Source organism: Mobula birostris, chromosome 16 (genome assembly GCF_030028105.1).
Source record: "Mobula birostris isolate sMobBir1 chromosome 16, sMobBir1.hap1, whole genome shotgun sequence".
NCBI lineage: Eukaryota > Metazoa > Chordata > Chondrichthyes > Myliobatiformes > Myliobatidae > Mobula > Mobula birostris.
Window position 1 is genome coordinate 67,410,296 of NC_092385.1, and position 16,023 is coordinate 67,426,318.

The window sequence follows — 16,023 nt, forward strand, 5'->3', positions numbered from 1 at the left end:
CATTCATCCCTCCTAGCATTATCCTTGCAAATGGAACAAGTGCTGCACCTATCCCTACATCACCTCACTAACCACCATTCAGGGCCCCAAACAGTCCTTCCAGGTGAGACGACCCTTCACCTGTGTATCTGTTGGGGTCATCTGTTATATCCGGTGTTCCCTGTGAGAACCGATGTAGATTCAGAGACTATTCTGTTCACCAGAAAAAGCAGCGTCTCTCAGTGGCCACCCATTTTAATTCCACTTCCCATTCGCATTCTGACATGTCAGTCCTTGACCTCCTCTACTGTCATGATGAGGCCACACTAAAGATGGAGGAGCAACACCTTGTAATCCGTATGGGTAGCCTTCAACTTGATGGCATGAACACTAAGCTCTCAATCTTCTAGTAACGGCCCTCCTCTGCTTCACCATTCCCACTCCCTTTTCCCTCTCTCTCCTTGTCTGTTTACCTGCCCATCACCTTCCTCTGATACTCCTCCCCTTTTCTCTCTAGCATGGCCTTCTGTCCTCTTCTATCAGTTTCCCCTTTCCCTGCCCTGTTTCTCTTTCACCAATCAACTTCCCAGCTCTTTACTTCATGACTCCCCCCTCCTGGTTTCACCTACCACCTTGTGTTGCTTCCTCCCCTCCCCCACCTTCTAACTCTGACTCCTCATTTTCTTTTCTCTCTCCAGTCTTAAAGGAGGGTCACAGCCCAAAACATCGACCATACTCTTTTCCATAGATGTTGTCTGGCTGCTGAGTTCCTCCAGCATTTTGTGTGTATTGCTTGGATTTCCAGCATCTCTTGTTAGTTTTGTTATTTATAATTTTTCAAAAAAATCTATTGTATTTCTCTACTTTCCTGTAAATGCCTGCAAGAAAATTAATTTACGTGTCTTGAACTTTGTGTACTGGATGAAAAAGTACTCAATAAATTTTTAAATGGTTATTTACTAAAGGCACCTTTGGTCTGGAATGGTTTTCAAGTTTGAAAAGATTTCTGTTCAACTTTACTGTGGAGTGCAATCTGAGTTTTCTGTTTCATAAAATACGTTCCAAGTTGTCCTTACATGCCATTAATGATATGGCACTGTGCCACTAATGCTTTGGTCTTGAGATTAGTTTTCAATATAAAACGAGAATGCAATCTTCAGAGTTCATGTCATTTCACTAATATATTTAATGCACCGTTGGGATGCTTTTATCTCCAGTATTATTTTTCCTTGCAATTTTTGTGTTTAATATATTTAATTTTTATTTGTACTTACCTTTTTTTTTGAAAATTAGATACAATAGAAAAGGAGATGCGGATGTTGTTCAATATTTCAGTTGAGAAGGAGACGAGGTTGTGGAATAGATACATGACAAACACGTATGAGCCACTTAACAAGCCTGATAACACTGTCCAAGATGCTGGTCTCTATCAGGGGCAGGTGAGTGTTACATTTTACTTTTCTGTATGAAAACCTGAGATCGAAATGAGTGCAGAGGGGACTTCAGAGTAAGATTGGGAAAAGAGTACACACTTATTTAAAAAACTTAATTATGCTGTATTTCTTTGTTCTACTGTAAATGCCTGCAAGTGAATGAATTTTTGGGTAGTGCATGGTTATAAATACGTACTTTGATAATTTACTTTGAACTTAAATCTTCCTTTGGATGTAGTTGTAAATGGAAATTACCCAATAGACTACATATTTTCATCTTGTATTCTTAAGTTTATATATACTTAAACTTAAATGAAAGTTTCTGTAAATTAGAGTGGAGTATCCTCAGCCAAATGAGGTGAAGGCTGCTTAGTTCTGTCAGCCATTGATTTGTCTACATTAATCAAATCTCTAAAACATGTTAGATTTGAGAAACTTTGAAATAATAATCCTATCAATTATAAAATCTGGCTTAACGTTAACTGCTCAGTTAACTGTTTATTAAAGTAAATTCATTATAGGTAGCATCCTGAACATGGGGTAATAGCATTTTTATGTGAAGTAATTTTCATCCCATGCATGGAGGCTGCAAGGTATCATGCAGCTATAATTTTCAAATAATGTGATTTGGTGAGTTGTGAAACTCTTCCATTTGTAATATATTGTAATGTGTTGAAAAGGGAAAATGGATCCTTCAATCAATTCTGAGCAGAAATTCTCTGCAACAGTGATCTGATGTTAACTGAATAAATATCTTATCCATCAGCTTTTGGTAATAGAACAGAAGAATGAAGATGGATCGTGGCCACGACAAATTGCTCAAACAAAGTAAGTTGTCATCATCATATCCTCTGCAATAATTTTTTTTAAATAGCAAAGCTGTGCATTTAATGTCAAAAGTTAACTGAAGTCCATGTGTTTATCTTTATGAAAAATCTTGCACTGTACTTCATGTAGGATCATATTTCCTATGATTAATAAATGCATCATGTTAAAGTTTTATTTTCTCAATGGCTGTGGCTCAAAAGAGGGGAGCCATGGAGCCATAAGTAGCTAGCCATCTGGACACAAGCTGGGGTCTGATCAGCCCCGGCTGGGTCACCTGGAGGAGGTTGTATGATGTTGAAAGACCCGAAACACCCGATGATTCCAGGAACATCACTGAAGATGTGTCCAGAAGCATCAATAGATGTATGTACACAGCAGGATCTCAACATTAGGGATAGATTTCAAACATATTGGAAACCTAAGAAATTTGGTTTTAAAGCTTATTGAGAATCAATTGTAGTTTGGAGATATTGGAGGTCTAATTGGAGTTGATACTTTCAGGTGCTGTAATTAAAGAGACAGTTCCATTAAATCAAATATGATCATCACAAAATTACTTTAATGTTGCAAAAGTATAGTAATGGCTTCAACCTGATGACTAATCTATTGGAAGCAATATCTAGTGTGTGTTTTTGACTACTTTTTTGCTCCCCAGTTCTTGGTGACTGTAGATTTTCCTTCAGCCTTTTCCTGAAATCAAAATATGGACTATTTTTTTAAAAAACTGAAACATTTTAACATTATTTTTAACTATGCTTAACATAGTGATAGAGCTTCAGTGGTCTAGGTCATTTTGACTCCTGGCAATGTCTGAGTCCGGATTGCACATTCTTCATGTTTCCAGGTGCATTTCTCTCAGCTGATTTGGTGTCCTTCCACATCTCAAAGACGTACAAATAGATAGATTAATTGGCTGCTATAAATTTTTTCTGGTATGTGCAGATGCACAAAAGAGTTTGTGAACCCTTTGCAGTTACCTGGTTTTCTGCATTATTACTCAAAATGTGGTCTGATTTTTATCTAAGTCACAATAGTAGACAAACACAATCTTCTCATCAATACTGAGTACACCATTTAAATGATTACAGTCTAGGTTCAAAAAAATATGCAAACCTCAGGGTAATGCCTTCCTCTAAACCTATTTGGAGCCTGCTTTGCTGCCTCAGGGCCTGGACAGCTTGCAATTGTTGAGGGAACAATGAATTCAAAATTGTATCTAGCCATTTTACAGAAGAATGTCAAGGTAACAGTCTGTCACCTGAAGTTTAATATTTTTATGATGCAACAAGACAATGATCCAAAGCAGAAGAATAAATCAACAACAGAATGGTTTAAAAAGAAGAAAATTCATGTTTTGGAATGGCCAAGTCAGAGACCAAACCTTAACCCAATTGAGATGCTGTGGAATGACCTGAAGAGGGCTGTTCATGCAAGCTGTTGCAGAAGTACTGATGAACTGAAACAGTGTTGTATGAGGAAAAGTCAAAATTCCTCCTTGCTGTTTTGCAAGTCTGATCAGCAGCTACAGGAAATGTTTGGTGAAGGTTATTGCTGCTAAAGGAGATTCTACCAGTTATTAAATGCAAAGATTCATAGACTTTTTCCAGTCTGCACTGTGAATGATTAAACCATGTGTTCAATAAAAACAAAATTTACAATTGTTTGTGTGTTATTAGCTTAGGCAGATTATGTTTGTTTATTGTTGTGACCGATGAAGATATTATGAGTAATTAATGCAGAAAACCATATAATTGAAAAGGGTTCACAAAATTTTTCTCGCAGTGGTAGGTGAGTGATATAATCTGGGGATTTTTAATAGAGTTGAGGGGGAGAAAGATTGGGTTATGGAGGACCTAGACAAATGAAAGCTTAATGATTGGCATGGACTTGGTGTGTGAAAGGCCTTGTTTTTGCTTTACATGGCTCTGATCTTAGCTTGTCAAAATAAAACTTTCTTGCTCCTAATGTTCATTTGGGCTAGTGCTTTGCCTTATTGTAGTAGTATATTGTGATGTTTGTAGTATCCAACTGGTTTATGCTACTGTTGTCAAAACTATAAATAAAGGACACACTCAATGCCTTTGTGGGTTTTCTTACTGCCCATTACACTGCTAACATTTAGGTCAGCAATGGAGGTCCTCCATCTCTGTCCTTGGCCAATTTCGGTCTTGGTCTTGGCTGTGATCGAGGCTTCCTTCATCATGCCAGTAGCAGCCTCCTGGTTTTCACTACTATCAACTATCAACCATGCAAATCCCAGGTTTTACAGTTTTGTTTAACTAGTCAGGGTTGTTAGCCCTGAACTGAACCCCTGAACCTGGAGGACTAGTGGACCACTCGTAGTCTGGCCTCTACCCTTTAATTTGTTTGGAATGGTTGACCCTAACGAGTCAAAGTAGAAAGCCCTAACTCCAGCCAACATAGCTCTCTGAGTCATTGAGGCTCATAAGCCTCCAAACCGTGAACAAGTCGTGATCCTCATGGAAGCTTGTTGGGTTTAAAGGTGGATAAGTACCTAGGATGAGGTGGGATTTATTCCAAGCTAAACAAGGCAAGAGATTGTTGGAGTTCTGGCTAAGGTGTTTTTTTTAATCTTTTCTGGGCACAAGTGCCAGATGTCTGAAAGGCAGCAAGAGGCCCTCTTTCTAAGCAAGGTATGGTAACTAAAGACCCAAGGACCTAACATCAATGTAGGTAGATTGCAGGTATGATTAAGAAGCCAGATGGGATGTTAGCATTCAAAAGTTGGGGCAGTTGAATATAGAATCTAGGAGGTAATGCTCCATCCCACTTAATTAGACTGCAGCTGGTGTGCAGTTCTGATCACCAAGGCATAAGAAGGATGTAATAGTGCTAGAGAGAGTACAGAGGAGGAGGGGAGGTTTGCCAGCATGTTGTCTGGTTCCAGACAGTTCAGTTGGGAGAAACTCCTTTCTCCTGGAGCAGAGGTAGCTAAGAGGGAATATAATTGAGGTATATAATTCAGGGCTACAGCATGGAACTTTGCCCCATATCTGAAAGATGAAATTAGAGGACAGTGTTTTGGAATAAGTGGGAAGAGGATATGAGGTAGAACTTCACCCATAGTGACAATTACCTGGAATGCACTGCCACACTTAAACCTGGGTCACAGACAGAATTGAAGAAGTGTCTGGATGAGTAATAAAATCCTTTAGGCACAGAGGGCAATGGATGAGGTGCTGAGAGATGGAATTGATACAGAAAGGTGCCCACTGGTTGGTGTCCTGTTCTGCAATTGTTATATGGTTTTCTTATTCAAATTACTATTAAAAATTTGTCAACAGTTCACTCTATCAGCCTAGCTATCTTTTATAGTCTTAACAATTAAGCTGGTAGTTGTGGGGGAGGCGGTGTGGTAGTGGTGTTGGTTTTAAACTGTAGCTGCATTTATTTAGCGATACAGCGCAGAACACGTTCTTCTGCCTCAACTAACTGTGCCGTCTGGCAACCCACTTATTTAACCCTAGCCTAATCACAGGACGATTTATAGGGACTGATTAACTTGCCAACTGGTACATCTTTGGACTGTGGGAGAAAACTGAAACACCCAAAGGAAACCCACACAATTCAGTCATACAAACTCCTTACAAACGATGCCGAAACTGAAGTCTGAAACGCCCTGATCTCTAATATTGTCACAGTAGCCGCTACACTACCATGGAGCTCAACATACATTATTAGGTGAATGCCAGCTGCCTGCTTTTAGATCACTGTGCTGCCAAGATGGGGGACTGCCTTTTGATCGCTGATGAGATTGCTCTGTTGCCGAAGAGGGGAGAATGCCATTTTATCACTGGGGGACCACTGCGCTGCTAAAGAGGGGAGAATGCCCTTTTATCACTGGAGGATCGCTCTGCTGCTGGAGAGAGAAAGGCCTGCAGCTGTGCCTGGAGAATGTTAGCCAGGTTTTCTGCACTTTGGATATGGACTTGGACTATAGACTTTTTTCCAGTCTTTTAATTTTTTTATATTCTGTATTTTTCACCTGTGTACAGGGGAGGGGGATTTGGGGTTGATCATCGTGTTACCGTTTTTTTTTCTTTTTCAGTTTTGTGGCTATCTGGAGAAGAAGAATTTCAGAGTTGTATAAGTTAATATTAAATGAACCTTTCAACCTTTTATATTTTCGTTGCCCCTAATCTCCAGGGACCATGTGGAACAGTCAGCAAATGCAATGGCAGCTTAATAGATTTACACAAAGATAGTTGTATGTAGACTAAAGGATTTGGGTATTTTGAGCATTTTGTATCCTTAACTACAGCCGAAATTGCCTTCAATCTTTAAGTAGGAAAATATGCATATGTACTCTCAGAGCTCCTAACATTTGTTTGTTTTTTTTGGTGTAGTATTTATGAAACTTATAAACAACCTTACACTTTCTTGCTGTTATTCAGATGGACACTGAAAGAGAAATGGTGAACTGAGATTCTCAGGCCACAACTAAATGCCGTCATCCTATGATGAAAAAAAACTAATACTAGAGCAACAAACAATCTGTGGGAAGACTACTATGGGCTGTGTAGCAACTGTTGTGGGAGGAAGGCAGCAGTGGGGGAGGAATTGCTGCCATTTTGGATTGAAAGCCTGCTCAGTTCACTAAATTCCACCAGATTATATCCAGTTGTTATTATTTCAGATGAAGAAATGTGATCCAATTCTTGATTCACTGAAGTTCATTTTTCTTCTTTCCATTTATTTATCTCTGGATTCCAGCCTCTGCAGCCCCTTGTGTCTCCAGACTAATACTGGAGATCTGTTTTTGTGATAAGAATATCACTGAAATCATTATTGTTATGATGTAGTTAGATGATTTAGAAATTTGGGCTGGATACTAGTGGGATTTTATATTTGTAAGGGTATGTGGTCATTTTGGAGTTCGAAGTAAATTTATTATAGAAGTACGTATATATCACCATGTACTACCGTGAGGTTAATTTTGTTGTGGGTATTCACAGTAAAACAAATAAATGCAATGGATCAATGAAAAAATTCCACACACAGACTGATAAATGGCCAGTGTGCAGAAGAAGACAAACTGCACAAATATAAAAATAAATAATACCGAGAACCTGAGTTGTAGTGTCTTCAAAAGTGAGTGCATAGATTGTGAAATCAATTCAGAGTTAAAGTATTTCACCCTGGTTGGAGATGCCCAATGGATGTTGGGTAATTGTTCCTGAACCTGTTGGTGTGGGACCTAAGGCTCCTGTACCTCCTACCCAATGGCAGCAGCAAGAAGAAAACAATACTTGATGCAAAGTTTGAAAGCTATTAGGTCTTGTGACATTCTCCCTGTATCTAAAACACAATATGTAAGCAAATAGACAGGCAGACAGTATACACTCTCTCTCTTCTTTTTTCTCCCCTTGTCCCTTATTGATTTTTTTTCTGCTGCTTTGTCCTTTTATGAAATCAGTGGAGCGAGAATTGGTCTGTGGAATAGATGTAATTTCTATTCCAGTTGAAATTTTGCAGTGATCATTTCTGAAACAAGTTTGTTAGTCCTCCTTTCCCCCCATTTGTTTAGCTGTTAAGTATTGCTTGGCATGCAAGACTATTCTCAAAGACCATTGAGTTGGCAGTGGTGCCTTGCATGTGGCAATATAATTAGTAAAACCGTGTTCATGCCTTTGTTTTTATGACAGATCCAGCACTGCCACCAGCAGAAATTTATCTACCTCTCCAAAATCCACAACTAGCAGCAATTCCTACTCATCCTTGTCCTCCCCTTCTACAATCTCTAATGGTGACAGCAATAATTCCAGCAATTCAAGCTACATATTAAACAGCTCCAGCTCCACCAGGGGGTGAGTGTGCCTGCATGGTGGAAACATTGCCGTATTTGATTATAGCCAATTTATATTATTTCAGACAACGAAATGGGATTCAATTCTTCTTTCACTGAAGCTTTTTTTTTCTCTGTTCATTTATCCTATTCAGTTGCTTATACACATTTTCACAGAAAGGAATAGAAAAGTAAAACTAGGACCAATCAGCAGACTGGGACTGATATCTGCTACTTGGAAGTTAGGTCATATATGAGGTGAATTGTAAAAATGCACACAATGCGTTTCTTTAAACAAAAAGATTATTTAGTCTTTCTCTCAAAACAAGTACAAAGAATTTTGAATGTCACAAATATTTTAAGTGATTAATAGTGAAATATCCTTCAGATTTTGTTATTGGCTAATTATTTATTAACCCCTAAATGGAAAAAATAGCCAACTGCTTCTATAGTGTAATTCTGAGTGAAGATTTTGTTCAACAGTAGTTTTGATTTATCTGCTGAAATTTTATCTATTTTATAACTTTCTCTTAAGCATGAATCTCTTGAAGATTTTAATTAAACATTTTTGAAATAAAGTTGTATGCAAATAAATGTATCTCCACACACTGCAGTGACAAGTAACAGTCTTGATAAGCCTTTCTTTATACTAAACTTAAATGTACACTTAATATTTTTTTCCCATTTGGACTTGTTAAGTGTGATGCAAAAGTTGCTGTTATTATTTTATCTGATGTCCTTTGTACTATAGTTGTGTTCAAATAATTTTAACCCTGTTTTGAATAATATGTAAAACAATCTGATATAATTCCATTGTATTCTGTTGTTTTTTTTTTGTTTTAAGCATTAAACAGTTTCTTCTGTCTTGCATGGTTATCCAAAATAGCAGATAATTTTACTGATGTTTTTGTACAAACTTTTATTTATATGCAGTATCATTTAATATAAAAAGTGCAAAATAAATCAACTGTTGCCCTAACATCCAAGAATTCAATTGGCTTTGTTTTTGTTTCAGATCAAGCGGGTATGCTTCATATAATAGTTCTTATAACTATAGGGAATCTCATTCACCAAGTCAAGCAGGCCTTTGTGGACTTAGTAACCTTGGTAATACATGCTTCATGAACTCAGCTTTGCAGGTATTTTAGATTTTTGGATATTGTTATGCTAGTGAAATTTTTTTTTACATTGTAAACCAGTAACCTTTTCCCAGCCAATCAAAAATAGCACAATTGAAGATATTAAGAGCATTCTCCGATTCAATCTCTTTTCCAGTGTTTGAGTAATACTGCTCCATTGACGGATTACTTTCTACAAGGCAAGTATGAAGAAGAGCTAAATCGGGAGAACCCTTTGGGGATGAGAGGAGAAATAGCTGAAGCATATGCTGATCTCATCAAGCAGATATGGTCAGGAAGAAACGTCTATGTGGCACCACGAATGTTCAAAGTAAGTTTTTAAAAAGTTTACTTTTCTAAAGTGATTATTAATGTTTAGATTGTAAGACAACTTAAAGAGCAGTATAGTACTTTACAACAAATTTCATATTTATGGTTTTTAAGACTATATAGTCTTAGTGCATGTTACACAAACAGAGCTTTCTTGTGCATTTTTGCCCTTTCGCAGATTGTGGTACTAAACCAACCACTCTGTTTAATTTCTAATATGCAGTACATAGTTGGGTGAGTCTAGGGCCAGAGAGCACAAAATAGAAAGACATCCCTTTGAAACAGAAATGAGGAGGAATTTCTTTAGTGAGAGAGTGGTAAATCTGTGGAATAGATTGCCACAGACAGCTGTGGAGGCCAAGTTATTGGGCATATTTAAAGCAGAGGTTGATATGTTCTTGATTAGTAAGGCTGTCAAAGGTTATGGAGAGAAGGTAGGAGAATGGGGTTGAGAGAAATAATAAATCTGAAATGATGGAATAGCGAATAGATTTAGTGTGCCAAATGGCCTAATTCTGTCCTCTCTCTTATGGTCTTACTTCAGGGAGTATGAATGTAAATGAGTTTTGCTAAATAAAACGACAAACTCTTTCTTGAATCATGTTGCATTGGATGTTAAAGTATAATTGTGATATAACAGGAACTTGTGATCCTTGCTTCTACACACAGCCCTGCATCTACCCAATCAAGTCACGTCTTCCAAATGCCAGAGACTAGGTCTAGTTTGCCTAATGTCTCTCTTTCCTCCTCTTCTCTCTTCTCCCCACCCCCCCACACTACCTTCAAACTAGCAATATTGAGGATAGCAATATTATAAATACCAGCTTTTCTCCACCTGCTGGAAATCCAGAGCAATAAACACAAAATACTGGAGGAACTCTGATCAGGCAGCATCTATCGAGAGAAATAAACAGTCAACGTTTTGGGCTGAGACCCTTTCATCAAGACTAAAAAGGGAAGGGTGAGATGCCAGAGTAAGAATATGGGGGTGGAGTACAAGCTGGCAGGTGATAGGTGAGACCAGGGAGAAGGAGAAGGTAGGTGGGTGGGGTGGTGGGATGAAGTAAGAAGCTGGGAGGTGATAGGTAGAAAAGGTAAAGAGCTGAAGAAGGAATCTGATAGGAGAGGATAGTGGTCCATGGGGAAAAGGGAAGAAGGTGGGGCACCACAGGGAGGTGATGAGCAGATGAGAAGGGGTAAGAGGGGATCCAGAACAGGGAATGGAACAAGAGACGGTGGAGGGGTCAGAAATTGCCTGAAGTTAGAGGAAATCGATGTTCATGCTATATGCAAGCTGTTGAAGACCTCCACTGTTTAAAGGGGAACAGGAGGGTTCTTGTGGGAAAGGGAAGAAGACCTCTTCATTCAGGATCCAACCACAAGTTTTGACTATTTTGCTGAATTCCAGATTGTGGAAAGCCAGTGCCTTTAGCCCTTTACAACCAGATTAGTTTTCTACAGTTACGGTAAGAGCTAGCACTTTCTGAAGGAAAAACCAATTGGCTAAAATTTGTGAGAAAGAGGTCCCTGCTTTCTCATTCTCATTTGTGCTGAATTCATTCTGCGATTGTCCTATTGTTGCGACATTTTCCAGTAACAACATGCCACCGGAAGAACCAGATGATCCACTTGAATGCTCCTTTGTTGTCAGCTAACTATCCTGGCTGGTGGTGCAGTGGCATCAGCGCCGGACTTCAGAGCGAAGGCTCCCGAGTTCGAATCCAAGTCGTGCCACCCCCTGAGCATGCTTTCCGTCTGTGCTGGGTTGAGCATCAAGCTAGCCACTGGGCCTCGTAGAAAAAAACAACAACAACAAGGGTTGAGTCAGGAACGTTCATGTCGTGACCTGGTTAATCCGAAAGGAGACCAATCCTGACATGACGCGCCAGACAAGAATGGCTGTCTGTCTGATGCGCCACGCTAGGAGGAGCTAACTATCAACTGTCTGTAAGGTGTTTGCATATTCTCCCTGTTTTTCCTCCTACATTCCAAAGGTGTATGAGTGAGTTAGCATATTGGGTTAGTGCCGTGAGCATGGCCAGCACAATCTTCTGACTGTGTTGGTCATTGTCACAAAACAATGCATTTCACTTTGTTTCAATACACATGTGACAAATAAGCTAATCTTCTTTTTCTGTTTTTTATGTCCTGCACAAAATCATGCTGACTCCTAATCAGTCTTTCCAAGTGAACATTTATCCTGTCCCTCAAACTTTTCCAGCAGTTGTTCTGTCACTGATGTTAAGGCTCTCCGAGCGACTCCCTGCTGCCCTTTTCCAATGAGGGACAAGTTTAGCCCCAAGACTACAGGATAGCTAATGGAGATGCAAAGTTCCCTGCCGGAGCCTCAGCAATCTCCTCCTGTAGTGTACTAGTCTTATCAGCTAAGGGACAGCAGAGACACAAGACCTTGGCTTATGCAGAGGAAGTAGCTTTAGGGAGGTAGGGCTGGTCCACTGGCAATTCCCTGGGGGATATATGCAATGCACCAACTGATGTTAAAGTAATTATTTGTGATTTTTGACCTTTTTGAAATAAATTCACATCCTAATCCATATTCTGCTACTCCATCTGATTTTCTTCTGCTACAAGAAGCAAGTTAATTATCGATGTTACAAAAATAGTTTTCAAAAGAACAGAAGGCAAGTAATTTAATGGATTTAGGTTATAAAATGGAATTGTGGTATTGCTTGGTTTAAACAAGTTAAAATAACTTCCAGTTGCTGCCCTCTCAAAGTCTCCTTGCTCATTTTCCATTCAGCTGAATAATCTTGCATTTATTCACTCCCAGAATTTAAGGTGTTGAGCCCATCTAGCCTTGATTACACAGGTGTCTTTCAAAATGCTTCTGTATGTTTTCATTAGAATCTCAGTGCTTTTACTTTAATTCCAATAATTAACATCTCAAAATTCTGGATTGTAAGCATTTTTAACATGAATTGAAACAATGGTGTGAAGCTTTTTTTTCTCTATTCAGACGCAGGTTGGATGTTTTGCTCCCCAGTTTTCAGGATATCAGCAACAGGATTCTCAGGAGTTGCTTGCATTTCTTTTAGATGGTTTACATGAAGATTTAAATCGTGTAAAGAAAAAACCCTATTTAGAACTTAAAGATGGTGATGGCAGGGAAGATGATGTAAGTATGCCTCTGAATAATGTTCTTTAAAGGTTGCAATTTTAATGTTTTGCGCAAAGCTAATTTTTCATCACTTCACTCACATCTCTCTCAAACTGCTTCTCCCACTGAGTATTTATTTCCTCTGAATCATTTTGGAGTTTTTGATTATTGTAAACCCATTAATAATAGGTTATTTCTTATAGTTGGGAGAGTCGAGGATCAGAGGGCACAGCCTCAGAATAGAAGGATATCCTTTTAGAACAAAGATGAGGAGGAATTTCTTTAGCCAGAGGGTTCTTGGATCTGTGGAAATCATTGCCACAGTTGGCTCTGGAGTCCAATCCATTCTGGGTGTATTTAAAGTGGAGATTAATAGGTTCTTGATTTGGACAGTCATTGAAAGTTTACAGGGAGAATGGGGTTGAGAAGTCTAATAAATCAGACACGGAATGGCAGAGCTACTTGATAGGCTAAATGGCCCAGTTCTGCTCCTGTGTCTTATGATCTTGTGGTCTTGTTAATAATCAATGATGGTAGTGAGGATAGGGATAACAGTATAGTACATTAAGTTCATAAGTACTTCCCTATTGATTCAAAAGTTGCTGGGAGCGGATGTGCTTTCAGTTCTGTTGATTAAAATCCACAGAAAGTTTGCAACATTGATTATAATTACTGCTTGGTTCCATTAGTGTACTGTGAACAACCTCCTGTTCAAAGTACTACATGTTCAAGGCCTGTGTCCAACCTCACTTCACTACTCCAAAAATACCATGACTGCACAAATTTTTTCTCAACTAATAGAGTCGGGTGAACTGGAGGCCTCAATGCCATAGCCATCATACAAGCCGAATAGTTCACAATTATGTTGAACTGTCCTGATGGTCTTTGGAGAGTTTTTGTTGTCAGATGGCCTTCGAAGCTGCCCAAATGGTCTTTGATAGTCATACTTATATAAAAAAAATTTCTGGAAAAATAATTAACATACAAGATTATTAAATGATAATAAACATCCTCTTTCCATCCAGATTGCTGATTTCATTCTAAGTGAATGAAATTGCAGTTGATGTAATGCTGAGAGTGCAGATAAAAAATTTATTTACGCTCTAAACTTAGTAAAACTGAACTCTACCCCTGGACAGAGTCTTGGGTCTAAAGTTCAAAGTGAATTTATTATCAAAGTACATGTATATTACCACATACTCCCCTGAGATTAATTTTCTTACAGGGAAACAAAAGCATTTACAAAACTCTATACATAAACAGACAGTGACAAACAACCAATGTGCAAAAGAAGGCAAACTGTAAATAAAAAATAGTATTGAGAACATGAGTTGTAAAGAGGCTTTGAAAGTGAATTTGTAGGTGGTAGAATCAATTCAGAAATATGGTAGTTGAAGTTATCTTTGCCAGTTCAGAAGCTTGATGGTTGTATGATTATAGGATAATAACCGTCAAATAGCAGGGGGTCAGGTGTACTGGTGCCTGATCTTTGGCATGATCCTGATACACAAGCATGAATGTCAGGATGAATCCACGCAAACCTCTGGCAAAAAGTAAGTACATTTCAGCCTATTTGGTTAGTTGTGAAGTGTTTTGGTACATTACGAGCATGCAGTGAAGTCCATGATAATGTATGTATAATGTGCATTACAGATGTTTTTGGCTCCTGTTTCAATTACAGGTAGTCGCCAAAGAAGCATGGGAAAACCACAGGTTACGGAACAACTCGATCATCGTGGATATCTTCCATGGGCTATTTAAATCAACTTTAGTTTGTCCACAGTGTTTAAAAGTTTCTGTGACCTTTGATCCATTCTGTTACTTAACCCTCCCATTACCCATGAAGAAGGACCGCACCATGGAAGTTTTCCTTGTGCGGGCAGACCCAGAGTCAAAGCCAACCCAGGTTAGCTCACATTCCCTTCGTATGTTTTAGTGTTCATAACAGAATTAGTAATTTTACTCATTTTCGCAATGAGGAATATTTAAACTGAAACAGTTACTGATAAAGAAACTGAATTATAAGATTAGAATTATGCATGGGTGATTTAAAAAAAAATTGTCAGTTTGTTTTGACATCCATGCTGAGATATGATGCCAACAAAATAATGGCCATTTGTGTTATCACTAAATATATGTTTGTCTTTGGTGAATTATTTTATCCTCTGTTAAATGGACTGCTTATTTTACAGTACAGGGTAATTGTCCCAAAGATGGGTTCAGTTACAGATATATGTACAGCCCTCTCTCAAATCTCAGGAGTCGCTGCAGAGAAGGCAAGTAAACTCTCAATTCTGACTAACATTACAATTCACATTAGAATTGGTCTACTACTTTAGAATTCCCTTTTTTTCTAATGCATTATGTTAGATAAATATGGGAGCAGGAGCTCAGTTGGTTGCAATAACATTTCTAAGGCACAGCATTCTATTATCTGCTCCAGAGACACAAACACAAAAAGGTAGAACAGTGCAACACTGGGGGAATGCTACGTTGTCAGGTGTGCCATCTTCCAAATAAGACTTTTAAGTGTTGTCTGCTATCTGGGCATTGTAGCATCAAACCAAGGAGAATGAATATTTCTTTCTAGTGTGCAATTATGCCTCATCAATTCTACCAAAAGTGATTATTGTGAGTTTTACTCTTTTTTTTTTTACCATAAGCACCTAAATGTGCATTCTCCATTCTAATGTTGACTACGCGTGAAAAAATTTGTCGAAATGATTTTGAATATTCTGAAGGCAACTCATGAATTCAAGATTTTTTTCCCGTTAGTACATGCTCATGCATTCTGTCAATAAACTATCATTATATTTGACCTGAAATAAAACAACAAGAATGTGTGAAGTTAGACAGCATCTTTGATTAGGGCAAGAGGTGAATGTTACTGTTCCAGGCTAATGACTTTGTGAAGAATATGAGAAAGTTGCTATCACTAATGAAGTAATAATTCAGCTTTTTAGTATATCAACTATCATTGTAATCTGAAACATTCTCTAATGTTACCATTCTTGTGGGGTTCTCATTATTGTATGAACTTTGGGCTTTCAAAGATGCTCACTTAAAGTAAAAAGTAAGACTTTATTGTCAAAGTATGTGTATATACTAACTTGAGTTTCATTTACTTGCAGGCATTTACAGGAAAATAAAGAAATACAGTAGAATTTCTGGAAAACTATACATAAAAAGATTGAGTAATATACAATTCCAAGAAGAAGTTTCTGAACCCTTTGCAATTACCTGTTTTCCTGCATGAGTTACTCATAAAATGTGGTTTGATTTCATCTAAGCCATAGTAATAGACAAACATAATCTTCCTAAACTAATAACATACAAACAATTGTACTTCTCATCAGTACGTCATTTAAACAGTGTCAATCTAGGTTCAAAAAAAGTATGTGAACCTCTGGG

At 38.2% G+C, this 16,023-nt stretch overlaps 1 protein-coding gene across 2 annotated transcripts in view; it reads left to right on the top strand.

Annotated features, from left to right (window-relative positions):
- usp4 (ubiquitin specific peptidase 4 (proto-oncogene)) overlaps positions 1–16,023 on the top strand; it is a 117,680-nt gene that overhangs the window by 54,053 nt on the left and 47,604 nt on the right. Inside the window, exons 5-12 of one of the 2 annotated variants that reach the window (XM_072280772.1) lie at positions 1,273–1,418; positions 2,179–2,240; positions 7,907–8,068; positions 9,062–9,185; positions 9,322–9,495; positions 12,472–12,630; positions 14,294–14,518; positions 14,805–14,888. In XM_072280772.1, the coding sequence (XP_072136873.1) occupies positions 1,273–1,418; positions 2,179–2,240; positions 7,907–8,068; positions 9,062–9,185; positions 9,322–9,495; positions 12,472–12,630; positions 14,294–14,518; positions 14,805–14,888 (1,136 nt within the window). The remainder of the gene's footprint in view (positions 1–1,272; positions 1,419–2,178; positions 2,241–7,906; positions 8,069–9,061; positions 9,186–9,321; positions 9,496–12,471; positions 12,631–14,293; positions 14,519–14,804; positions 14,889–16,023) is intronic. The other variant, XM_072280773.1, reaches the window with a different exon arrangement.